At 38.2% G+C, this 26,944-nt stretch overlaps 1 protein-coding gene across 1 annotated transcript in view; it reads right to left on the reverse strand.

Moving 5' to 3' along the window:
* The window catches only part of LOC117532661 (copine-9-like), an 80,734-nt gene that overhangs the window by 43,771 nt on the left and 10,019 nt on the right, over positions 1-26,944 (reverse strand). The window contains exons 2-10 of the mRNA XM_034196052.1: positions 23,527-23,590; positions 18,980-19,083; positions 17,368-17,472; positions 13,601-13,642; positions 13,313-13,388; positions 12,037-12,090; positions 11,760-11,821; positions 11,328-11,374; positions 8,439-8,620 (exon numbers count right to left, since the gene is read on the reverse strand). Of these exons, the coding sequence (XP_034051943.1) occupies positions 8,439-8,620; positions 11,328-11,374; positions 11,760-11,821; positions 12,037-12,090; positions 13,313-13,388; positions 13,601-13,642; positions 17,368-17,472; positions 18,980-19,083; positions 23,527-23,590 (736 nt within the window). The remainder of the gene's footprint in view (positions 1-8,438; positions 8,621-11,327; positions 11,375-11,759; positions 11,822-12,036; positions 12,091-13,312; positions 13,389-13,600; positions 13,643-17,367; positions 17,473-18,979; positions 19,084-23,526; positions 23,591-26,944) is intronic.

Below are 26,944 nucleotides of genomic sequence, written 5' to 3' on the forward strand. Positions count from 1 at the left end.
TGAAGATTGGGGGACGATTGGACAGTGTCGATTGGACTTACAGCCTCATCGTGTTTCATGGCGAGTGGTCTGTCGCCATGGCGATGACATTTGATGACACCCCATACTACGCTTAGATGCATTGATGGCTGCATCGTTATCAAACCTGTGAAGTTCTGGGCTGTTTGGAGTATTTTCACTGAAGCTATGAGAAAACCGTGTTTCAAGGCGAGCATTGTGTTGCCATGGCAACGGCATTTGGAGAAATCTCAAGACTGTCCCGAATCGTCTTCACGGCTGGACTGTTGAAGTCTGCTGCATGTCAGTTGGAGTGATGACATCATCGTGTTCCATTACACAGGTGTTTATATTTGAACTAACGAGCTCTGTAGAGATCACAGGTTTCCATTGTTCTGAATGAGAGATGAACCTCTTACATGTGAACGTTTTGTGAAAGAACCGTAACAGATATCTGTGAAATTTCAAAACGTGAAGCATGTCAAGGAAGTTGAGTATCTGAAGTGTAATTTTTGTGTAGTTTTGGTTTAATAATGTGGCCTTTTTGGCAGTTTAACTAAAGGTGTGCGGCTGCTACCGTGAGGAAATATCTGCCTGAAATTACAATGGGCTTCAATGGAGGAATGTTGAACGTTTTTGTCACTTAATGCCCTCAAGAGGCATTTTCTTTAATATTTTTTCTTATTTTTTCTTTATTTTACAAGCTAGGAGAGGTTTTCCTACGTTTTCCATGAAAAAATATGTCTGAGGAGTGTAGGGTTTGGGAAGTATGGCAAGTTTAAAACATTTTTGGGGGAGAATTTTGAGCTGTCCTGCACTCTGTTTTGAGATCAAAGCACTCTAGAGTTAATGAGCTGCTCCATCCACTCTAATGTAAAAATCTTAAAAAGGCCTCTCTACCAAGCTCCAAACTAAATTCAATATCTCAAAAAGTTGAAAAGATATCAAAATTATTTTATACAAGTTTTATAGCTGAAGGTATTGTGATCATTTGAAAGTTGGAATGAAGTGTCTGGCTGAAATTATGTGGAAGGAGATGCATTTGGCGCAAAGTGTAGGAAAAGTGGATTTGAAGGCTCTTCCCATTGACTTCAATGTTAAAAAAAAGAGTTTAAAAAGCTGAATATTTCAAAAAGTATGAAATATTTTGAAAAAGTTGAAAGTTTCCCATCGATTCCTGAACAGGCTGAATAGTTTAATATTTGAATGGTTTCTGTAGCTGAAAATAAGCTGAAGTTATGGAAAGCCAAAGTATTGGCTGAAATAATAATAATAACTAGAAAATGCATTTCTTGCAGAAAATGCGTGCGAATGCTGTAAACTGTGAACATTTATGGCTGAATTTAGCTGAAAATGCAGAAAAAGCTGAATATGTTATTAGCTGAATGGTAGCTGCTTTTAGCTAAAAAAATGCAGAAAAAGCTGAATATTTCAAAGAAAAGGTTTAAAAAAGGTATAAACAACAACATGTATAGCCTTGATGTCCTGAAATAGCTGAATAATGTAATAGTTGAATGGGTTCTGCAGCTGAAAATAGGCTGAAGGAGTTAAATATCAGATGTAAGTAGTAGTGAATGAATTTGTATTAAGATGAGAAAAGAAAGTAAAAAGGCTTGGGAAACTTTTGAACTAACTTGATGGTGAATGATCTGTCGCCATGGCAACGGCATTTGATGACATCCCATAATACTCTTAGATGTGTTGATGGCTGCATTGTTACCAAACCTGTGAAGTTTTGGGCCATTTCGAGTATTTTCACTGAAGTTATGAGAAAACCGTGTTTCATGGTGAGCATTGTGTTGCCATGGCAACGGCATTTGAAGAAATCTCAAAACTGTCACGTAGATGTCTTCACGGCTGGACTGTTAGCACACATGTGAAGTTTGCGCACTCTTTGAACATTTGCATAGGAGTTATAGTGACATCATATTTTATGGCGAGGGATGCGTTTCCATGGAAACGGCATATGGTGAGATCTCAGATTTGGCGTAGAGCTGTGGAGGCATGGACCGGTGATATACAAGTGAAGATTTGGGGACGATTGGACCGTGTCCATTGGACTTATAGCGACATCAAGTTGTATGGCGAGGGATGCGTTTCCATGGAAACGGCATATGGTGAGATCTCAGATTTGGCGTAGAGCTCTTGAGGCATGGACCGGTGATATACAAGTGAAGATTGGGGGACGATTGGACAGTGTCGATTTGACTTACAGCTTCATCGTGTTTCATGGCGAGTGGTCTGTCGCCATGGCGATGACATTTGATGACACCCCATACTACGCTTAGATGCATTGATGGCTGCATCGTTATCAAACCTGTGAAGTTCTGGGCTGTTTGGAGTATTTTCACTGAAGCTATGAGAAAACCGTGTTTCAAGGCGAGCATTGTGTTGCCATGGCAACGGCATTTGGAGAAATCTCAAGACTGTCCCGAATCGTCTTCACAGCTGGACTGTTGAAGTCTGCTGCATGTCAGTTGGAGTGATGACATCATCGTGTTCCATTACACAGGTGTTTATATTTGAACTAACGAGCTCTGTAGAGATCACAGGTTTCCATTGTTCTGAATGAGAGATGAACCTCTTACATGTGAACGTTTTGTGGAAGAACCGTAACAGATATCTGTGAAATTTCAAAACGTGAAGCATGTCAAGGAAGTTGAGTATCTGAAGTGTAATTGTTGTGTAGTTTTGGGTTAATAATGTGGCCTTTTTGGCAGTTTAACTAAAGGTGTGCGGCTGCTACCATGAGGAAATATCTGCCTGAAATTACAATGGGCTTCAATGGAGGAATGTTGAACGTTTTTGTCACTTAATGCCCTCAAGAGGCATTTTCTTTAATATTTTTTCTTATTTTTTCTTTATTTTCCAAGCTAGGAGAGGTTTTCCTACGTTTTCCATGAAAAAATATGTCTGAGGAGTGTAGGGTTTGGGAAGTATGGCAAGTTTAAAACATTTTTGGGGGAGAATTTTGAGCTGTCCTGCACTCTGTTTTGAGATCAAAGCACTCTAGAGTTAACGAGCTGCTCCATCCACTCCAATGTTAAGATCTGGAAAATGCCTCTATACCAAGCTCCAAACTAAATTCAATATCTCAAAAAGTTGAAATGATATCAAAATTATTTTATACAAGTTTTATAGCTGAAGGTATTGTGATCATTTGAAAGTTGGAATGAAGTGTCTGGCTGAAATTATGTGGAAGGAGATGCATTTGGCGCAAAGTGTAGGAAAAGTGGATTTGAAGGCTCTTCCCATTGACTTCAATGTTAAAAAAAAGAGTGTAAAAAGCTGAATATTTCAAAAAGTATGAAATATTTTGAAAAAGTTGAAAGTTTCCCATCGATTCCTGAACAGGCTGAATAGTTTAATATTTGAATGGTTTCTGTAGCTGAAAATAAGCTGAAGTTATGGAGAGCCAAAGTATTGGCTGAAATAATAATAACTAGAAAATGCATTTCTTGCAGAAAATGCGTGCGAATGCTGTAAACTGTGAACATTTATGGCTGAATTTAGCTGAAAATGCAGAAAAAGCTGAATATGTTATTAGCTGAATGGTAGCTGCTTTTAGCTAAAAAAATGCAGAAAAAGCTGAATATTTAAAAGAAAAGGTTTAAAAAAGGTATAAACAACAACATGTATAGCCTTGATGTCCTGAAATAGCTGAATAATGTAATAGTTGAATGGGTTCTGCAGCTGAAAATAGGCTGAAGGAGTTAAATATCAGATGTACGTAGTAGTGAATGAATTTGTATTAAGATGAGAAAAGAAAAATAAAAAGGCTTGGGAAACTTTTGAACTAACTTGATGGTGAATGATCTGTCGCCATGGCAACGGCATTTGATGACATCCCATAATACTCTTAGATGTGTTGATGGCTGCATTGTTACCAAACCTGTGAAGTTTTGGGCCATTTCGAGTATTTTCACTGAAGTTATGAGAAAACCGTGTTTCATGGTGAGCATTGTGTTGCCATGGCAACGGCATTTGAAGAAATCTCAAAACTGTCACGTAGATGTCTTCACGGCTGGACTGTTACGGCCCGTCCACACAGCAGCTTTTGGCGATTTGTCCACCGCTTCCAGCGCGTCTCCGCCCATTGACTTTGAATGGGGATGACGTCACTTTCCCTCGCTTGTCGCCGAACTGCATTGTGGGGGGGCGAGGCGAAGATTTCCAGGATTTCCAGGATGTTCAGGATTCCAAAGTTGAACAATGTTCAACTTTTGAGGCTGAGCTGGAAGCGACAGCCAATCAGATCCGTTTATGCAAATCTGACATTTCAAGCGCTAGCCAATCAAACCGCGTGCAAGCTGGGAGAACCAGACCCGCAGTTCATTTCCTCATATTCCAAACGAGAAATTACGGTAGCAAATCACCCGGTTCTTTACGACCAGACTATTTACCGGGATACAAACCGGAGGAACCAGGCATGGAGGGAGGTGGCAGAGACAGTGGGTGAAACTGGTAGGTTTTCGCCTGTTTGGGGAGTTTATATATATATATATTGCTCGCATAAAATCCCCGTTTTTTTTTGCTTTGTATGTCGGGGGCGGGAGATTCATGTGATTGGTTGTTGGTCGTGTTGCTCGCAAAAAATCCCCAAGCTGTCAGACACGCCCAGCTCCTAGATTTTCAAGATTTGTTCAAAGCTGCTGTGTGGACGGGCCGTTAGCACACATGTGAAGTTTGCGCACTCTTTGAACATTTGCATAGGAGTTATAGTGACATCATATTTTATTGCGAGGGATGCGTTTCCATGGAAACGGCATATGGTGAGATCTCAGATTTGGCGTAGAGCTGTGGAGGCATGGACCGGTGATATACAAGTGAAGATTGGGGGACGATTGGACCGTGTCCATTGGACTTATAGCGACATCAAGTTGTATGGCGAGGGATGCGTTTCCATGGAAACGGCATATGGTGAGATCTCAGATTTGGCGTAGAGCTCTTGAGGCATGGACCGGTGATATACAAGTGAAGATTGGGGGACGATTGGACAGTGTCGATTTGACTTACAGCCTCATCGTGTTTCATGGCGAGTGGTCTGTCGCCATGGCGATGACATTTGATGACACCCCATACTACGCTTAGATGCATTGATGGCTGCATCGTTATCAAACCTGTGAAGTTCTGGGCTGTTTGGAGTATTTTCACTGAAGCTATGAGAAAACCGTGTTTCAAGGCGAGCATTGTGTTGCCATGGCAACGGCATTTGGAGAAATCTCAAGACTGTCCCGAATCGTCTTCACAGCTGGACTGTTGAAGTCTGCTGCATGTCAGTTGGAGTGATGACATCATCGTGTTCCATTACACAGGTGTTTATATTTGAACTAACGAGCTCTGTAGAGATCACAGGTTTCCATTGTTCTGAATGAGAGATGAACCTCTTACATGTGAACGTTTTGTGGAAGAACCGTAACAGATATCTGTGAAATTTCAAAACGTGAAGCATGTCAAGGAAGTTGAGTATCTGAAGTGTAATTGTTGTGTAGTTTTGGTTTAATAATGTGGCCTTTTTGGCAGTTTAACTAAAGGTGTGCGGCTGCTACCGTGAGGAAATATCTGCCTGAAATTACAATGGGCTTCAATGGAGGAATGTTGAACGTTTTTGTCACTTAATGCCCTCAAGAGGCATTTTCTTTAATATTTTTTCTTATTTTTTCTTTATTTTCCAAGCTAGGAGAGGTTTTCCTACGTTTTCCATGAAAAAATATGTCTGAGGAGTGTAGGGTTTGGGAAGTATGGCAAGTTTAAAACATTTTTGGGGGAGAATTTTGAGCTGTCCTGCACTCTGTTTTGAGATCAAAGCACTCTAGAGTTAATGAGCTGCTCCATCCACTCTAATGTAAAAATCTTAAAAATGCCTCTCTACCAAGCTCCAAACTAAATTCAATATCTCAAAAAGTTGAAAAGATATCAAAATTATTTTATACAAGTTTTATAGCTGAAGGTATTGTGATCATTTGAAAGTTTGAATGAAGTGTCTGGCTGAAATTATGTGGAAGGAGATGCATTTGGCGCAAAGTGTAGGAAAACAGGATTTGAAGGCATCTCCCATTGACTTCAATGTTAAAAAAAGAGTTTAAAAAGCTGAATATTTCAAAAAGTATGAAATATTTTGAAAAAGTTGAAGGTTTCCCATCGATTCCTGAACAGGCTGAATAGTTTAATATTTGAATGGTTTCTGTAGCCGAAAGTAAGCTGAAGTTATGGAGAGCTAAAGTATTGGCTGATTTGAAGGCTCTTCCCATTGACTTCAATGTTAAAAAAAGAGTTTAAAAAGCTGAATATTTCAAAAAGTATGAAATATTTTGAAAAAGTTGAAGGTTTCCCATCGATTCCTGAACAGGCTGAATAGTTTAATATTTGAATGGTTTCTGTAGCCAAAAGTAAGCTGAAGTTATGGAGAGCTAAAGTATTGGCTGATTTGAAGGCTCTTCCCATTGACTTCAATGTTAAAAAAAGAGTGTAAAAAGCTGAATATTTCAAAAAGTATAACATATTTTGAAAAAGTTGAAGGTTTCCCATCGATTCCTGAACAGGCTGAATAGTTTAATATTTGAATGGTTTCTGTAGCTGAAAATAAGCTGAAGTTATGGAAAGCCAAAATATTGGCTGAAATAATAATAATAATAATAATAAGGGGAAGAATAAAGATTTGAAGCACTATAGTGGAATGCTGTAAACAGCATTCGCACTAATTAACACAAAATGGAAATACTCAAGTAAAGTATGAGTACCTCAAAAGTGTGCTTGAGTACAGTACTTGAGTAGATGTACTTAGTTACTTTCAACCACTGCTTGGTACACACTTAGTATATAAACATAGCATTCCATCTAAAGCACATAACCGTATACCGTAGTTCTTCCAAATAAAGATATCTATTTATTTGCATTTAAAATACAATTGTTTTAAGATATATTGACATTTTAAGAAAGAACCGTTTTACATGTCTAACAGGTGATACAATTTACCCTAACGCTAAATGTCCCAAGAAAATATACACAGGAAATTCAAGAGGAAGAATTAAAGGTAAACCATCAATCCTGAGTTCTGGATTAAGTCGTGGACGTTTCGGGTCGTGGCTGAACCTGTCTCTGCGGTCCTGCCATGGGTCTCGTCATGCTGCTTCCCTGATGGCTTCCTCAGGATTGTAGTTGACATCCTCGTGGATTCATCTTCTTATTACAGACACATGCATTTCCTAACATTCGGTCTATATGCTGTAAAATGTATTATCTCTTCGATTTACACACGGCATCTATTGCACGTCTGTCCGTCCTGGGAGAGGGATCCCTCCTCTGTTGTTCTCCCTGAGGTTTCTCCCATGTTCCCTTTAAACTGTGGGTTTTCTCTGGAAGTTTTTCCTTGTACGATGTGAGGGTCTAAGGATAGAGGGTGTCGTTTTTCTCATACTGATATTCTGAACAATTTGTGCTGTTGTATTTGCTGTAAAGTGTATCTACTGTAGGCTATTTTTATTATATGTACAGCACTTTGGCTCGACCAAAAATCGTTTATAAATGTGCTATATAAATAAAACTTGATTTGATTTGATCAAAAGACTGGTGTTTTACTGGTTCAAAGACATTTGTTATATCGTTGGAGATGACAACATTAAACTTAATCTGACCACACTCCTCTCCACTCCCGCTCTCCAAGCAGATGGCTATAAAAGAGCCAGGGTTGAGCATCTCCTCCAGACCTGTCAAGATTTCCCAACCGACCACCTAACAACATTGGTCATTTTCTCCATATGAGTTAATAATTGTAACATCAACCCAAAGCACACATTACAACAGCTTGCTTCCTCAAATTGTTTACAACATTTCCCATGTCAGATATTTACTTTGCCTTTTTTAAGTGCTCCCCGTAGTTAGACACTGAAACGCCAACCCTCAAAGCTGACCTAACCCAACCCCATAAAAGACAGCATATCCAGAACTTAAATGAAGGCACTCCGAAATAAACATTTCTCTTTTTATAATTAGCGTAGCATTAATATACTGTATAATGAAATTGTCTTTGAGCTTGCGGTTTACGGATGCTAGTACTCTTCTTTCTTAGGCAATTGGCAGGTTGATCATGTGGTGGTTGTAAAACGCAATATAAACTCTATGTAAAGATGTTTTGGTTTTTTAAAGACACTCGTCCACCTTCCATAAGGTACAGGAACTCACATGAGGTGCAACAGAGGCCAAACTAGTATTAGCTTAGCATCCAGCCGTTTTTAAATGATTGCCCTGATCTCTCAGGAGGATGGAAGGAGGAAGTGGAGGGGATGCTGGGAAATTCCCGCTGGCATGGGGATGAGCCAAGTCCTCAACTTGTGCGACCAGCTGTTGCCGCAGCGACAACTCCTGGTTCCAAACCACACCCTGCTATGGTTGGACCGTGTGTGTCTTGTATGTGTGAATGCATATGTTTGTGTGTGTCTTACCAGTGGGAAGCCGTGGGAGATTTTGCCATCAGGGGGCAGCTTAGCTCCGAAACCGTAGGCAGGAAAGAGCTTGTCGCTGTCGTAGTCCTGGATAATCTCACCTACTGCTTTCAGGGCCATGGCATATGCATTCATCTGGTAGGGACTCATATAGTGAAGGGAGGTGGGCTGGGAGGGGTTACCTTGGAGAAAGAAACGCACACAACTCGATGAGTTGAATGATAATTCACCTTCTTTCTTTGTGGTTTTCATCTGCAATTCGAAGCATGTTATGTCACCAGTGGAGCACAGGAGATGATTCATAGAAAATAAAGTACTGCATGCTTTATCTCCTTCTTTCAAACAGGGTTCACATAAGCTGCTTCTTGTATCTGCATTTTGAATAGCTATAGAGACATGCAATAGCTGTGATGAAATATATTTAACAGTCCAATTTTAATCAAAGAGTCATGTAAAAAATGATGAGTATGGGGATTTATCAGTTAATGCAATCAAATTAATGTTTAACACATTTACATTATATATATAAGTATAATTATAATTTACATGTAAACATAGCTAAATCTGACTTCTCCCCCAAGAATAAGCACGTGTGGAGTTTCTTCTCTGTTATTAAACAAGTGCCTTGCTTGAGTGAAAGGGTGGGGGGAGGGGGGAGATTTCATTATCCAGAATAGATGCCCGCTCCTAACACACCTACCGATAATGTATTCCTCCTAATCCTATCTAGCTTCCAACTGCGCCGCAGGTGTACCCCGTGCTTCTGGATATGAAAATACCAAACGCATTCCCCAAGCCCTGTGCACCATGCACGCTCGACTGCACTTCCCATCATGTGAAAATAAGAGCCTAAATGTAACAATCTATTCAGGACAGCTGTGTGCCTGCCCATCACGAACACCAGTGTATCTGCCATAACAACTGAAGAAAGGTAATGTTACATCACAGATGGGAAAAGGGACAACTGCATTTCCCACTCAAGTGTTACATTTTAAAAATCAAGTTTTCTTTCTGTGATCCTTTAAAACAAAAAATTCAAGTTGTGTCATTTTAGTAGTTTCAGAAAGAGATATACATGTATGAGAATATGGTAATTGGTGGTTTAATGGTGCATTACACAATGTTTTAGGTCCTCGTGTCTTGAGCAAAAATCACTGCAACATTGGAGTCATGCATTAAGAAACACAACCAAACACTACTGAATATAATTCCTTTCTTCTGTGCCATTGCATTGGTATGACCACAAATAATTTCCCCAACTTTAACTTCACCAACTACTGTCATATGGTTTAACTAAATCATCTTTTTTAGATTGTAGTATTTTGCAGCACTAACCTAGATTTTGATCAGAAGATTGCTTGTATTGGTGAGCTGCCATTACTTGACCAACAACAAATTCTTACGATTTCACACATGAGTGGGCCCAAACAGTTACCCTGTGGCACTCCAAACTGTAATCGTCTAGCATTGGAACCAACTTGCTTTCTAGCATTAAATATCTCCTGAAGTTTTGGTTGTTAACCTGTTAAGCCCGGAGCCTGTTTTTCAGGCCTCAGGCTCGAAAATGACATGCCCAGAACAAATGACTATATCTTCACTTCTAAAAGGGGTAAATGATTAACACATTATGTTATTCAATTTGAGAGGAATAAAGCAAGGCAAGTTTATTTATATAGCACCTTTCAACACAAGGCAATTCAAAGTGCTTTACAAAAATAGACATGAAGAAAATGGCATTTAAAAACAGTTATTAAAAAGCAAAGATAATAAAATAAACATTAAAAGAAAAAATACATGATTAAAAATTACAGTGCAGTTTAAGATATGAATAGTTCAATTCAAAGCAGCGGCAAAAATAAAGGTCTTCAGCCTGGATTTAAAAGTAGTCAGAGTTGCAGCGGACCTGCAGGTTTCTGGGAGTTTGTTCCAGATATTTGGAGCATAATAACTGAACGCTGCTTCTCCATGTTTAGTTCTGACTCTGGGGACAGAAAGATGACCAGTCCCTGAAGACCTGAGAGATCTGGATGGTTCATCATTTAGCAGGAGGTCAGAAATGTATTTTGGGCCTAAACCATTCAGTGCTTTGTAAACCAGCAGCAGTATTTTGAAATCTATTCTTTGACACACAGGAAGCCAGTGTAAAGACTTCAGAACAGGAGTGATGTGATCCACTTTCTTAGTGTTAGTGAGGACTCGAGCAGCGGCGTTCTGAATCAGCTGCAGCTTCCTAATAGATTTTTTAGTGAGACCTGTGAAGACACCATTACAGTAGTCAAGTCTACTGAAGATAAAAGCATGGACAAGTGTTTCCAAATCCTGCTGTGACATTAGTCTTTTAATCCTAGATATATTCTTTAGGTGATAGTAGGCTGATTTAGTAACTGTTTTAATGTGACTGTTGAAACTCAGGTCCATGACTACACCTAGATTTCTGGCTTTATCTGTTGTTTTGAACATTACAGACTGACTGATTAATAGTCTGAATAATAGTCAAAAACAATTGCTAACAGAACATGCCCAATTTAGATTCTAGCATAACACTGTAAAGCTTAGGCCTACTAATAAAGACCTTATACTGATTGTCAATTGAAACAGAAATGTAAAAATGGCAATTGAGACTTTTAACCATGAATAACTATTATCCCATGTGCCAAACTATTCTCTTACGATGTGTAACTATTACTGTAGTTAACTGATTCATTACTAGGAGCCAATTTTGGCATTTTACAAGCAACATAATTATTTGTATGTTTAGTTTGAAAAGCTTGACTGACCACATCTAGTCAAACTGCATTTTAATTAATATAAGGGAGACATCAAAGAGTTCTAAAACCCACCTGTATGTACTACAATCAATCAAAATACATGCAAGTCAAAGCAACTAACCGTTTGACGCTGTGAAGTCAATAGCCACCGTGAAGTTCAGTTGTGTTCTGTTGCAAAGAAAATGGTAATCATAGAAGAAAATATCACACACTTCAGTTCACTTAATACCCATTGTATTTCCATCACACATACACATCAACACACTGACGTTCAATATAATTAGTTTACTGGTTCACTGGCTAATTAGTATGGCAGGAAAATATTCCCTCCACCATCATTGAGGCCTAATTAAGTCAAACAAATGAAAGTAGTGATTAAAAGTGAATGAGGTGAATAAATAGGGTATTTATAATTGAGTTTTACCAATACACATCCCCCCCACCCAACACTTTGTGTGATGCTGTGAGGGTTTAAGACATTCAATCTAGTAACAACTAAAATGGTGGCTATTGACACTCACTGTGAGAGCAGTCTAATTATTATTCCACTCACCCTCCTCGGATGAAATCCACAAAGGTATACTCGGACTCCACTTTGAAGGACAGCAGAGTTACCTGGCAAACACACACACAAACAGAGTGATAAACAGAGAAGGAGGGTGGATAGGGACCGGGCCAGGTAGACAGGGAGGAAAAAGACAAACAGGTGCAGACAGCAACATAGTCAGTGAAAGAGAAGCTGATGTGGTGGTGGTGATACCTAAAGAAATATACATGAGAAAAATTACACTGGAGACGATATGGGACACATGAGACTTGGGTGTACTCACAGTTCCAGAATTGATGTATTTCTTCTTTTTGCCTTTCTTCTTTGGATTTAAAACCTGCCGGTGATGCGGACAAGTAAGTTAGTGATTGAGAGGGTACTTGTAAAAACCACTTCATGCCCTGAAATGATGTTTGATAATGACTATGAATAATTCAACAGAGTTCTGATACTGGAAGACCATGAATTGAAACCAATAAGGTTTTACTGAGAAAATCTAGTCTAGAGAAAATAAATGAAAGGTGAAAAGATGAATCCCTCCAACCAGCCATCCATACATTTGTCCTAATGTAGGTTTGTACACCTATACATTCCTCCATTTGTATATCAATCCATCCACATGTACATCCATCCATCCATCCATCCATCCATCCATCCATCCATCCATCCATCCATCCATCCATCCATCCATCCATCCATCCATCCATCCATCCATCCATCCATCGGTTTGTACTTCCATTCATCCATCATTACTAATCTGTTTAATGATTTTTTTGGTCATTATGCCAGTGCTATTATTAATTAGTTCCCTTGGAGCATAGAAATCCTTTCTCAAATTCCTAGCTCAATTACTAAATAGTTCTTGTCATGATTTTGTTTGGAAAGTGATAATTCAAATTGCCACAGACTTTAAGTCCCTTAACCTGACCATGAAGGATCCAAAATGTACTTGGTCCTTTTTTCTTTACCTCATTAAAGTCAAATACATATGTTTAGGTAAGAATTCAGTGTATATAACAGTGAAAAGAGTTACCATGTACCATGTATTCATTATTGATGTTGATATTGACTTGTATTTGATGAAAATAGGATGGGTGGTCATAAAAAGATCATTATTTAATTATCATTGAGGTTTACATAACAACCTATGAGAAAATGGACAGGCCACATGTTGACATACTATCCTAGTCTTCTATTTAATTCAATTGCATTGAGTATTGACATTTATCATCATGTATCATTACAACCAAGTAACAATTTAGCATCAACATAATAAAAAAATTAACATTACAGGACCTCTCATTCCTGTGACTTTATTTATCCATGTGTGAAAGCTTCGATTCCTTCAAAGGGAAATAATAATATCTACAAAATCTTTTCAGCCTTTCCATTTTCATCCCCTATTTTGTATTACTTCGCTTCGTAAAGCTGTTGGAAAGATTGTTTTGAGCCTTTAGAGAGCTAGCCAGCTGGAGTTAAAATATCAATATCATAATAATGAAATTTCATATGACAAAAGCTATGAGAAACAACAAACCACCCCCCATGTCACGTCTCACCTCGTAGACATTGAACTGGTTCTGCCCTCGAGACAGCTCTCTGTAGCTGGTGGTGAACTCGCCAATGAAGTCATGGCTGCACACAAACACCCACAAAGACAGGCGAGCATGAACACAGACTTCATAATCAGAGAGAAATGTTCACGTCTTTGTCTCTATCCGCACGTCTTGCTCCATTATTGTTTCTGTCAATCTCACAGTAACTGCTTCACATTTTCACCTACAGAGTGTACACAAGGCTGTTCACTTTCTTCTGACATTTGAGAGAGAAAGCTGATTTATTTGTACCTTCCATCTCGATCCCAGTCATAGACATCTACCTTCACAGTCCTGAAACAGAAACACAATATCTTATTTCTCAAGGTGTGCTCTGTACCACATTATCTCCCGTCAATATAACGAGAATCTGAAAATGGTAATGAATTTTAAAACTGCATCACACTGGGAAAAGAGCAATTACACATTCACTGATTCAATAGCCGCACGTCGAACAGGATTATTTGCACAGCAGGTACAGGTTGTTATGTGAGCTCTGAATTAAAAAATCTATCTATGCTCACTGCTTCAAGGCAGTGAACATCATCTATTCAAAACCTAGATAGAGGGATACAAATGAAAAATAAAGCATACCGTACAACAAGTATATATGTTACAGGCATACAGTACAAGCAGAGTAAGATATAGTGAAGTTACTGGGCTGGGTTGAAATTCAGTTAAAACATCACATGTCTTAGAAATAGCATATGGGGAATGAAGCTTTACCGTGAAGACCCACAAAGTTTGCCCCTATTTACTGTAGGCATTGTTGGATTCAAGTTGAACTAAATGCAAATGCACAGAAATCTCCTCAAAGATAGGCATTGATTTGCCAAAAACTGGAAGTTTAATCTTGAATCTCTAATAGTTTTTACTACACTGTAAAAAATGGCTGTGAAATCCACAGTTATTTACAGTGTTTGTGCACAGTACATTACTGTATACCATTTTAGAGTATAATACCGTGTTTCCAACCAAAGATTACAGCAACTCTGGAGTTGTAGAAATAGCAGTAGTAACGTCACAACTGTATAAAATCACAGTAACCAACAATGAACTGTAATCACAGTAACCAACAATGTACTGTAGATATTCACAGTAACCAACAATGTACTGTAATCACAGTAACCAACAATGTACTGTAATCACAGTAACCAACAATGTACTGTAGATATTCACAGTAACCAACAATGTACTGTAATCACAGTAACCAACAATGTACTGTAATCACAGTAACCAACAATGTACTGTAGATATTCACAGTAACCAACAATGTACTGTAGATATTCACAGTAACCAACAATGAACTGTAATCACAGTAACCAACAATGAACTGTAATCACAGTAACCAACAATGTACTGTAGATATTCACAGTAACCAACAATGTACTGTAGATATTCACAGTAACCAACAATGTACTGTAGAAGATCACAGTAACCAAAAAAGAAAGAACCAACCGAAAAACCCCATTTCTAAAATATCTTAAATAAACCAACATATTTTTCTTAATATACTAAATTTTGATGCAGTGTAATTACTAGTTTGGCTATACTAGATATTTGATATACTTAGTAGATATATATTTGTAAGACCCTATGTCTTTGCAAACCGGAAGAACTACAAATGTGGTGCTGATTTATACAAAGAATGTGTCTTGCGCCTTAAAAACGCAACACAGAGGAATACAAATAGACAAAAGTAAGGTAATAATCATCATTTTTATTATTATTGTGGCGGCTCAATTCCCAGTCCAGTTTGAGTTGCAGAGAGGCTAAGCTTGGCTATAGGCTGTGACGCGTTTTCAAAGAGAAAGTCCACACCGAAGTAATATAGTCTGACAAACGAACGACAAACTATGGGGACAAAAACGGTCAACAGAAAAAATAGACTTGTTTGAGATGAGCTGCGGCTCGCCTCGAAAGTAGATGAGAATAGCCGATTGCAGCCGGGGGAGGTCTCAAAAAGCTTGCCTGAAGTCGGACAGCTCGGAGTCGGCTTGACTCGGTTTGCAATGGCGGAAATTGCGTTGGCTTTCTTCATTGCAGATGAAGTGGATGCAATAGAAATTCCACAATTATTATATCACTACAAATGAATGACTCAAGTGTCTGTTCATTTTAAAGCAAATCAATACAAGGGGGGTTGAATCCTAGGCTACATGTAAAAGACAGAACCACTACTTTTCAAAATTACTTCCGTCAGTGGTCTTGACCAGTTTGCATTTATAAAGAATGCACACATGTGTTTAATCGTTAATGTCAGACATGTACTAAGTAAATACATTTGTTCCTGCTCAAGATTAGATTCAACTTTATTGTTATTGCACATCTTACAGGTACTGAGACAACGAAATGCAGTTTAGCTTCTAACCAGGTGCAACAAGCAGTAAAGTGAAAAGTAATGTACACAATAAAATATAGAATTAATTGAATGATGAATAAACAGTGAGGGGTATGAACAACAGGACAGGTTTGAATAAACTGTGTTTTTTTATTTACCCAAAGGTCCACAGAAAACATCATAAATCAATCATTTGTAATAACTAGGCCTATAAAAGAGGTCAACAGTCAGTCTCACAACGGTGAGACTGACAAAACAGCCAGCGCAATCATCATATCAGCTCTCTTAACAATTATATTGGATATTAGCAGTTATTACATGGGTTAGTGGAACAGTTCATTATTATTGGCCAGATCAGACATTCCAGAGGCCTGCTTTTTTTAGCTAGCAGACTGCTGCTAGGGATAGCAGACCGACACTAAGGAGGATCAAGGGACTGCAGTATGTACAGAGACATCAATCTGCAAAAATACGTTTTTGGAGAGCACAGAACTTCTAATTCAGATTGGCTGAACGAGTTCTGTTGCAGAAGCACTGTAGAGATCTGGCACTCACAAGGACATTCAAACGGAATTGAGGATGTGGTTGAAACTCCAAATTCATAGTTTTTTTTCAAAGACAAATATTTTATTGGGGCTAATACAAATTGTCTTGGCGCAAGTTGATACTAGACCAATTTTCTCAAACTGGGAAGAGGTATAAAACATTAACGGGGAAGTATAACACCAAATGATTATTGCTTATTTTGTTATCTTATAAATAAATAAGACAAAAGTCTAAAGGGATAATAATTCTAAAAAACCTTTAAAATAACCCAAAGAGAAGTACAATTTATTTTAGCAAGTGGCATTGCACTTATCTATGCTTTTTGTATGCAGAGTGTACCAGGCAGGAAGTGACTTTACCAGCTGCTTACAGTCCAACCCCACTTATAATGTGCAAAACAGTGCTGTGTGGAAACTGAGGCAGTCTCAATAACACCAGTGCTGGTCCCTGGGACACCACGACCGACTGCTGGCATTATTCTGACCGCCCCAGCAACAGGTGACAAGTCCTTGATCATAGAGAAACTGTGTCTGCTAGGACGCAGGAACTCAAGTTGTTCATGTAAAAAGTGATTAAACACATCTTCATAGATTAATTTAATGTCTAATGAGTAATTTAAAGGTCTCCTATCATACTCTTTTTCATCAATATATGGTAAAGATATTTCCATATATTGATAAATATATGGTAATATACAATGGTATATATGTTTTGGATATATACAAAACATGTCTCTGAAGTGTTTGCCTCGAAATACCAAACAGATCATTGTAGCATCCCATAATCCCCTCTGTTTCAGCCCTGTTTCCAAAGTGCTGATTCTGTGTCTGTTACTTTAGATGAAAATAAGGAGCCACTCCCCACGCCCCTCTGAGAGAGATTTGGTTACCTTGGTTGGATATTGGCTAATGGTTACACAAGCCAAAAAAATCATAAAATGGCCAGAAGCTCATTTCCAGACAGGTTTTTATATAAATGGATCAGGACAAAAAGTGAGCGAATCTTTTTTCCTGAAACTTTCAGAATGTTTTTACACAGAGGGGACACATGTTTATGTAGAAAAGATATGAAAAAGTGGATTTTGTATAATAGGTGACCTTTAACATTTCACTATTTGGACACCTTTTCTGACCTGTCAAAGTCGCCATTGCAGAGAGCTCGAACCGGGATGGTGAAGGGCTGCCACACCGGGTTCAGTGTGTTCTTGATCACCTCCGTCTTGTGGCAGATGGTGAACCTGCCAGCCAAATAACATAACAAATGTTTGCTCATATTGTACCTGAATCCCACATAACTTAATTTAAGCTTCAGCTGCAATGCTGCAAACATCTTACAGATACCTGTTTACGTATATCTATGGGGCATGACAGAATTAAAGATTGAGTTTTATTCCACTGAAAGTCTCTAGAATGCAGATTAGCAGAAGGTGGTAATAACATTAAAGGTTGGGATAAGCCTCAGAGGCTGGTGTCATACAAAGACAAGTTGATTTTTATGGAAAACAACAGAGAACAGATGCAACACAAGATATTATTTGCACTTAATCGTCACTCAAAAAAAGCTCACAATTGCTTTCCTTTCTTTGTCCAAAACATTGTTTGAGGGCTGTCTGGCAACATCTCGCTTTACCCTCAATCGGGCTTCCCAGTGAGACCTCAGCTGCTGCCGGTTTTCACCGAGCGGTACCAATGAATCTACAGATATGCTGCGCTCTGAACAGCAGTCCCTTAATAGTAATACTTGTATCCACCCGAGGATAAGTGGCTGGTAGCATGCAATTAAATCTTATAACAAAGGATGAACAAACTGTTCTTTGGGTGTGTGGATTTAAAGGTTTTTAGGGGAAATTACATTTTTGGACTGCTTTGAAGGTTTCAGCTTTCTGGAATACTCTCATGGAAGAATAAAGTACTATATGCTTTATGATAGGTATGATTTCAATCTTAAGCCCACTTTTAAAACATGAAAAGTCCAATTCAAACTGTAAATTAATCGTGGGAACAAGAGGTTTTAACAGTAGGAAATAAAAAATCAGAATCACATTTATTGCAAGATTTATTAAGTGAAATATGAGGAGGTTCAGATGTTGGTTTGAAGGGTCTTTAAACATTTATTTTTATTTTTCATGTCTTATCTTAAACATTAAATACATCAAAAACAGTGTGTATGTCTTTAGAACCATGAAAACAACCATAAAAGAAGAGCCTGAGATCTGAAAAGTGAAACCAATGCGGATGATCTGCCTTAAACTTACATTCTAACTATTAGCCAGGAGGGGACAAACCCACTAATCGCAAAAAAAGACTGTTTGTATAGAAGTCTATGAGATAGTTAGCCTTCCTTTTACTTAATTTATTACCTCGATAAACATTTTTTTATGGATGCAATCTCTTGTTTCAAGTCTAAGATATAGCATAATGTTAATTTTTGTAAATGATGGTCCCATTTACAGTAAAATAGATTATACAGCACCATGCCGTTCTACCATGCCTAGTAATTTCCATCAACTTGTCCAAATATAGTCATTTCTGAATTCCAGAAAAACAAGATGCTAAAATGCTAAACATACGGCTACAAAACACAAACCAATGTTTAAAGTAATGGGTGCCACATGACCTTCTTTTAAATCCTATACAAAGTGTGTTATTACATTTGTATGTTCTTACTAAAAGGTGAATAAAACATATATCTCCTTGGTGTAACAGTTGGTGGTATAATTTGAAAGACAAAGGTAAAAGACTCACGTTCCGTCCTCGTTACTCCGGTAGAAAACCAAGAAGGGGTCCGACTTGCCAAAAAAGTCTTTTTTGTCCAGCTTGTTGGCACACAACTGCATGGTAGCAATATCCTGAGAGTAGAGACGAACCGTTTTAGTTGAACATCAATATAGTCATTCTAATGCAATTTCATTTCTAAATCAGCAATTTGTTTTCTTCAGGAACTCATTTCTTGGTAGAATAGGGTTTCAAGGAACACCGCCCCAACAATCATAAAACGGAGACTCTCTTTGAATATAAAGTAATTGCTATTAGGAATACATTAAGGCAGGGGTCGGCAACCCCTGGCACGCGTGCCAATGCTGAAACCGTAACCAGTGGCACATTAGGAATACGTGGAATAAGTGTGCAAAATATTTAAATGGTATTTTCGGATCCTGAACGAGACCGCCGCCAGAGCGCGTCTCCCCGTTACCTGCAGAAGGAAGCCATGCACGCAACGCAGCCCCGCTCTCTTTATCTCCAGGTGACTTTCTGCCGCTTTCCTCCGTGGTGCAGTGCTGATGGTTTCACCACGGAGGAAAGCACTTCACAAATTGCAGTACCCATACGGAGCTGTACAAATGCCGCAGTTTTTGCGTGGCTGTGTCTTTAGTTGAAAGCCCAGTGGCGATCTGCTCATCTCTCATAGAAATAATATGCTACAAAGGGGCGGACTGGCCATCTGTGTGTTGAACTTTCCCGTCGGCTCCCAGACCGTAGTCGAGGAGGGCAGAAGCAACAAGCTTCAGGTTCAATAACCCACTTTAGCTTAAATGAGAGAGGCGAGCTCTTCTTTTTTAAATGGCACTTCATATGAAAAAAGTTGCCGACCCCTGTATTAAGGCAATGCAAAGGTGAATCAGAAACACAAAAGCTAGCAGTGAGAATGGTTTAATAACAGCCTGTCCTCCTCCAAAAAATGACCAAATAGGTTGATTGTTCAGCAGCTTATTATGACTTAGTCACGTTTTAAAGTTTAGCACCTCTAGTGGTCGTGTAAGAAACAACAATTTGCGGCAGATGCTCCCGTTGATTGCAAATGCTCCGGAGGGTCGGATATTCACAAATAACCTCTCTGTAAAATCCTAAATTGATAGTTTGGCCATTAAAATGCTTTTTGATTCGATTTCTAGCGAGAAGTATATTGTACTTTTAGAATCCATGTCAAGTGGATGTGTAGGATCTATAGTTTGAGAGATATTACGAAGATGATTTGAGGTCTCGTCAGGAGAACGTTAATATACTACGTCTTTCCCCACAGCGTCCATGTAAAGTTGGCGTCAACCCTCACAGGGTGAAAACAGTATTTCCGGTCTCGAAGTTTAATAAAACCGGAAGTATTCCTCTCACTGTCAAATGATTTCACAGTGATATATCTGCAGTACTCATCCACTAAAAAACATCAGTGTATCCTTGTTAATTACACGGGATACACTGATGTTGATTAGTTTAAATTGTGTACAATGCTTTTGTGTTTTTAACCTTCGATTCGGAGAAACAAATAGTTTTTTCGGAGTTTAGGATGGCCGAAGACACTACACTACCCATAATCCTCAGCTATCGTTTGGGACTACAACATCCGCTTTGCTTGACAAACCCCGTGATTAGTCCTCAAGCTCTGTGATTGGATGTTGGAGTGGCAGTGCGCCAAGGTTACGCAGAGCTCTTTGAAATGGAATGAAACCACGGCAGACTATCCAAAACTGGACTCGAACGGAATGACCTGTAACAGTCAACTGCATGAGGAGTTGGAAAGGTAGTTTCTGAAGATGTTACAAATAACACACAGCATACAATGCCATAATAACTTTGTATTATTAGTGTAGGACATGTATGTATGTATAACATCTGAAGATGTGTAGTTTTATTCATGTTTTCACATAATTTTACAGGATATTGCTATATTATTTCACATATTGTAGTTCTATACATTAATATCTGACTTGTAAAACATCACAAACAGAAAGGTATATGCGTCATTTAATGTTAAGCTATTGGAATTCTGATTCCATAGATGTGTCTCCCATCACGCAAAACCCCTGACTATTCTCTGAACTCAGTATTTACATTCTTATATTCAAAGAAAATCAGTAATATCTTTAAAAACTACAAGTCCCTGTCTACCAGCTCTGCACCGTTATGGTGTAAATAAAGCCTATCTACCAATTGGATCAAATATAAAAGTCAGCCGAATTAGTATTGATACTGCAAGGAGACGTATTGTGTGAAGAGAAATTGAAGATGTTGTTTAATTGCTGATATATTTATCATCCACGTCACATATTCAGTTTCGGCGGCATTTCTTCCAGTTTGTCCAGAAGTCTTCTCATCAGGGCTCTATAAATAGAGAACTACGGCAGATATGTAATATTTAATGCAGCCGAACCGTGTATTACAATGCCGTTATGTGATGACGTTCAAAGAGAAAAGCAAGCACACGCGGAATAAAGTATTATTATTATCGTTGTTTTAATGTTTTCGAATTTCACATCACATAAACACCATATCCCAACGTGCATTGGGGCTAAAACATCCAATCACCGAGCTTCAACGATTGCTGAGGATTATGGGTAGTTCAATGTTTTAGCCTATCAAAACCTCTGAAAAAATAAATGTGTCTCTCAGAATCGAAAGGGAAAAACCTATGGGAAAAACACAAAAGCAGTGTACACAATTTAAACCAATGAATGTCATGTAATTAACAAGGATAAACTGATATTTTTAGTGGAGAGTAGCGCAGATATAACTTTAAAATCATTTGACAGTGAGGGGAACACGGTTTTATTATGAAAACTTCGAGACCGGAAATATTGTTTTCACCCAGTGAGGGTTGACGCTAACTTTACATGGACGCTGCCGCATATACACGTTCTCCTTGCAAGACCTCAAATCATCTTCATAAATTATCTATCAAACTGTAGATCCTACACATCCACTGGACGTGAATTATAAAAGTACAATATACACTTCTCGCTAGGAATCTAATCAAAAAGCATTTTAAAACTATCCTACCATTTTTTAATTTTCCAGAGAGGGTTATTTGTGAATATACGACCCTCCGGAGCGTTTGCAGTCAACGGGAGCACTAGAGGTCGAAAACTTTAAAACGTGATTATAGGTCGTAATGCTTGAACAATCGACCTATTTGGTCGTATGAGTTGGAGGACTTGTTGTTTAATAAACATAGCATGCATGGATTGTTGTGATTGCATTCCAGCATTTCTTTTACATCACACACTTGGGAGAAACTGATTTGTATTATGGGTTGTCTGTAATATAGTCAGAAAGGCGTTGAGAATATGAATGAATGGTAACAGCAGCTAATGAAAAATAATGTAATCTCTGCTTTTGTAATGCCTGGGACAGGAACAGATGTATGAAAAGTAGGTTTTGGCGATAAGAAGAAGTTCACCCACGTTGAGCACATCGCCGGTTGAGGCTTTTTAGGGGGGTATTTTTGATTGTATTGTTAATTTAATGCTTTAAATTGTTGGAATAGTGAAAAGAATAACCAGCAGGTTTTTGGTTGTCTATTTGGTTTTATTTCTCACTTAAACTACAGCGGACATGCACACAAACCCAGGATAATGGTGGCCATTTTAACATATTGCTCAATCCTTATTGATTGATATTGAATAGATTAATAGAAATAGAAATAGAATAGGAAATAAATAGATAGACAGATGGATAGATTGCACCAAATGAGGCCATTTAGTTATTGCCTCCAGCAGGAAGGCATTATAGGAAACTTAAGCTTGTCATTTCATCTCAATGGGATTTGACCTGGATAAATAAAGGTTTTGAATTGAATTGTCATTGACAGATTGGGGTTGTCAGTGTACTGACACACACACACACACACACACACACACACACACACACACACACACACACACACACACACACACACACACACACCACACACACACACACACACACACACACACACACACACACACACACACACACACACACACACACACACACACACACACACACACACACACACACACACACACACACACACACACGATGGTAAAACACAACCAGGTTAAGCACATAATGATATCTGGAGTGCACACACAGAAACACACACGTACACATCACACAACACAGAGGACATCCTGTTAGTATCTAACTGTTTCGTAGTAATATATAAATGTAAACCATCTTGTAAGTTAATTTTAAACACATTTGAATCAGATCTAAACACTGAAAATAATACTTTGGGATTGTGGAGTTCCCAATGCAGAGATTTACACATTAAACTTGTGCATATTGGTTACATTTTATGATCTGATTTTGCAAGAGATTGGCCCATCATTAAATATCATCTGTGTGTTTGTGCGTGGGTGTGTTTGTGTGTAGGGGGGGAACCGATTGCAAGCTATTACAACAACAGTATCAGGGCATATAGAAAAAATGCAGACAATATGAGAATATTCCAACAGCGCTTCAATTGTGTGCATGATGAGTGTGTGTGTGTGTGTGTGTGTGCATGTGTGTGTGTGTGTGTGTGTGTGTATACTGACCCTGCAGTTACTGAGCTCCTCCGCGGTAAAGATAATGACTCCACACTTCTTCCCCGGAATCCCACTGGGAGAGAGACAGAGAGAATGATTGAAAAAGAGGTTAATTGTGGCAAGACATAAATAATACAATTGCCATGCCATTCATAGCTACAAGCTGTTATTGTGATAGGTGACAGCCAAGCATGCATATTGTCATATTAACAAGCTCACAAATGCAGTCCTGCACTTACTTTTCTGAAAAAAGGACATCTTTTGTGAGGTCTATTTTACTTTATGCATTATATTCCTTACTTTTTGACATTTTTCTTACATTCACATTTAACAAAAACACTTCAATTCAGACACCTACATCCTGTGATTTTACAACTTTTCAAACACATATAAGGCCTGTTATCTGCTCTTATTAAGTGAAATACAAGAGCTTTATAATAATAATAATAATAATACATTACATTTATAAAGCGCTTTTCCTGGTGCTCAAAGCGCTTTTTATGTGTTATATGCTTTTTAAGTTAATCAGACATAAAGCCCTCCTCTCCTACCGTATTGGTCAGTGAAAATAGGTTAAATTGCTCACGTTTTCAAAGGTAGAATGCTCTTCTCTAATACATGTAGGTAGCTGCCTGCATTTGCACCCAATCTATTTTTGATACTGAAGAGCTCCACTTGAGCAGTTGGAGGTAAAGTGCCCTGCTTAAGGGCACCTCAGAGATGATAACAATAGAGTGGCCCAAATATAGATTTTCAGCCCAGGATATTGAACCATAAGCAGAAATTGTGCGAATGTGTGTTTGAAACGGGATGATTGTGTGATCACTTTAAAGCAGCAACCCCTATGTTCACGTATACATTGAGTCAGCCATGTCAGCTAAACAGATGTGTGTGCCTAAGGTTTGTTAGCCTACATTAGCCAAACTACGCTAATGGTCATACCCAACCAAGTAGAGCTGCAGCTTTAAAATCTTTGAGTGCATTCAAATGATTTCTATATTTTTGAACCAACACAAATGAATTGTATCGAATTACTTCTTCAGGCCAAATGTTATCCCTTTTCTTTTATCAAGTAACTTTTTCAAACGACACTTGTCTAGAAATCCTACATTTTCTGCATTTGAATGTGCTAACAAGAGGTTTCGTGTTAGTATCAATACGTTAAACAGTTATTTCTTACATGTTGACATATCACACTTTAAATATCAGATGCATGAATACAAAAATAACAAATTAATTCAATTTAGCTGGTTTACTTTCAGGGTCCTTGTATTGTATATTCTGGTGTACTTTCTTACTTCCAATCCGAATGTATAGTACATTTCAAGGAACATTTTGTTTCCTATAGTGTGTTATATAGATTTTTGGTCATATAAATGGTCTGCAAAGGATAAAACCCCCAAAGTTCCCTACATAGGGAGTTTCTCTCCCACACACTAACCCCTCCTTTGGATTCCTTTGTTTACTTCCGTAATATAGTTAATTTATTTTCTATTACATTCCTGCAAAAATACAAATTGCGCATCAAAACAGGTGGATTGAAACACACTAGCACATTGCAGCACTTGTCTTCTGGGAAAAAGCTTTTCATATTAAACCTTAAATAGGAATGTGTTTATTCGCATGGATGTTTGTGCGTCCTTGTGAACAACATTACAAAAAAGCAGGGCCGGCTTAGAAAACCTCCACAAGATAAACAACTCTACCGTGTACATTAATAAAGCATAAAGGAGACGGTTAAAGCAATACAAAAAAAAAAAATGTGCACAAGTTATTGGACTTTTATCTCTATCTCTATCTAATAACAATGGAAAATATTTAGTTTTAATCAAAAACAAGTGAAGAAGATATAATCTTAGGTAATAAAATATGTCTGTTACATATTTTAAAGGAACAATTGGTTTGAATAACTGCTTTAAATATTATTAGACCTTGTTTTTTGTGGTATAATTGAGATTAATGTTACAAATCTGACTCCCACATAATTTTCCCTTCCATCATTTATTTAATTAGACATATTCAAGGTTAGAACTTGTTAAAGAGTGTGCCTTTCTTTTATTTCCCCCCCATTTAAAACTCTATTGAGACAAAACTGGGTTTGGTGAAAGAACATTTGACTCAACCGTCACAAAAGAAGAAAGACATTGGACAAAAGAAATTAAGTGGATGTTTAAAAGTAGAGTGAACAAGAAGGAAAGGAGGAACCGAACGTGAGTTTGGGGCACAAAAGGGGCCAAGCTTCACTTTCTGTCTCATCATAATTTTCTGAAGTATATGAGTAAGTTGAAAGAGATGAAGAAAAATGAGAAAAGAAGAAATAACACAGAACGGTGAAAAAAAGAAGACTGAAAGAAAGATGAGGAAAGGGAAAAGGAGACATAGATGATGTCGGCTACTCCCATGCAGCACATTTGAATTCAACTTTTAGTGATTGACTCTCAGCTCGAGATACTGTGTCACACTCATAGCTGCATCAGGACTTGGAAATCGACTGCGATCTTTGTCACCGTGCGGCAAGAACAAATAATGTTACAGGTACATGTAACAGGATCCCGTTCTCTGTGATATGAGCACATATCCTCAGATAACAAGTGTATGAATCAAAATGATGACGAAACCAAAGTGACACACCTCCATCAGTTAAAGCAGTGGTGGGGAACCTCCGGCCTCCGAGACAATTTTGATACGGCCCTCGAGGTAATTTATAAACACACGCAAACATTTTTTTTAAAGAAATCTAGACCGTAAAAGAATTAGACAAGCGAGTGCCTGTTTTCCCTGGCCAAGGACAGTTTCCTTGAACACAACACGAACCTAACGTGTCATCACGTGGTATATGTCTCGTCTGACAGGGGTGTAGTGCTGACAATTGCAGTACGCATAAGGAGCCGTACACATGCCGCAGCTTTTGCGTGGCTGTGTCTTTAATTGTAAGCCCAGTGGCGATCTGTTCATCTGTCATACTGATCATACAGTCAATAACTTTGTTGTTATTAGCATCTGGTTAGCTAGCTATGCTAACGAATATAAGAAGCTTTTTCTACAACCAGTGAGGTAAAGGCACATCTTTATATGATCATTATAGTTATAAAATAAGAGAATAAAGTAAACAGGTATAAAATACTATATGACAGTAGAAAAAAGTTGTTATTAATAAACAAGAATAAAGTTTAAAAGAGGAGTGATTTGTAAAATATCCATAAAGAAAAAGAAAATCTGCTTACAGGTCTGTTTCATATGGGAGATGAGAGATGTATCCATAGATCTCTTAATGTTGCTCTCAAAGTGCACCAGATTGATGCTTTTAACTTGAACATTAAAAAAAAAATCTTCCCGGGGGAGCATGCCCCGGACCCCCCTAGAGGAGGTCAGATCCACCTCCTACTTAAATCATGTTCACATGGATAGGAAACTAAATACATTTGCA

This window comes from Gymnodraco acuticeps, unplaced genomic scaffold (genome assembly GCF_902827175.1).
Source record: "Gymnodraco acuticeps unplaced genomic scaffold, fGymAcu1.1, whole genome shotgun sequence".
Lineage (NCBI taxonomy): Eukaryota > Metazoa > Chordata > Actinopteri > Perciformes > Bathydraconidae > Gymnodraco > Gymnodraco acuticeps.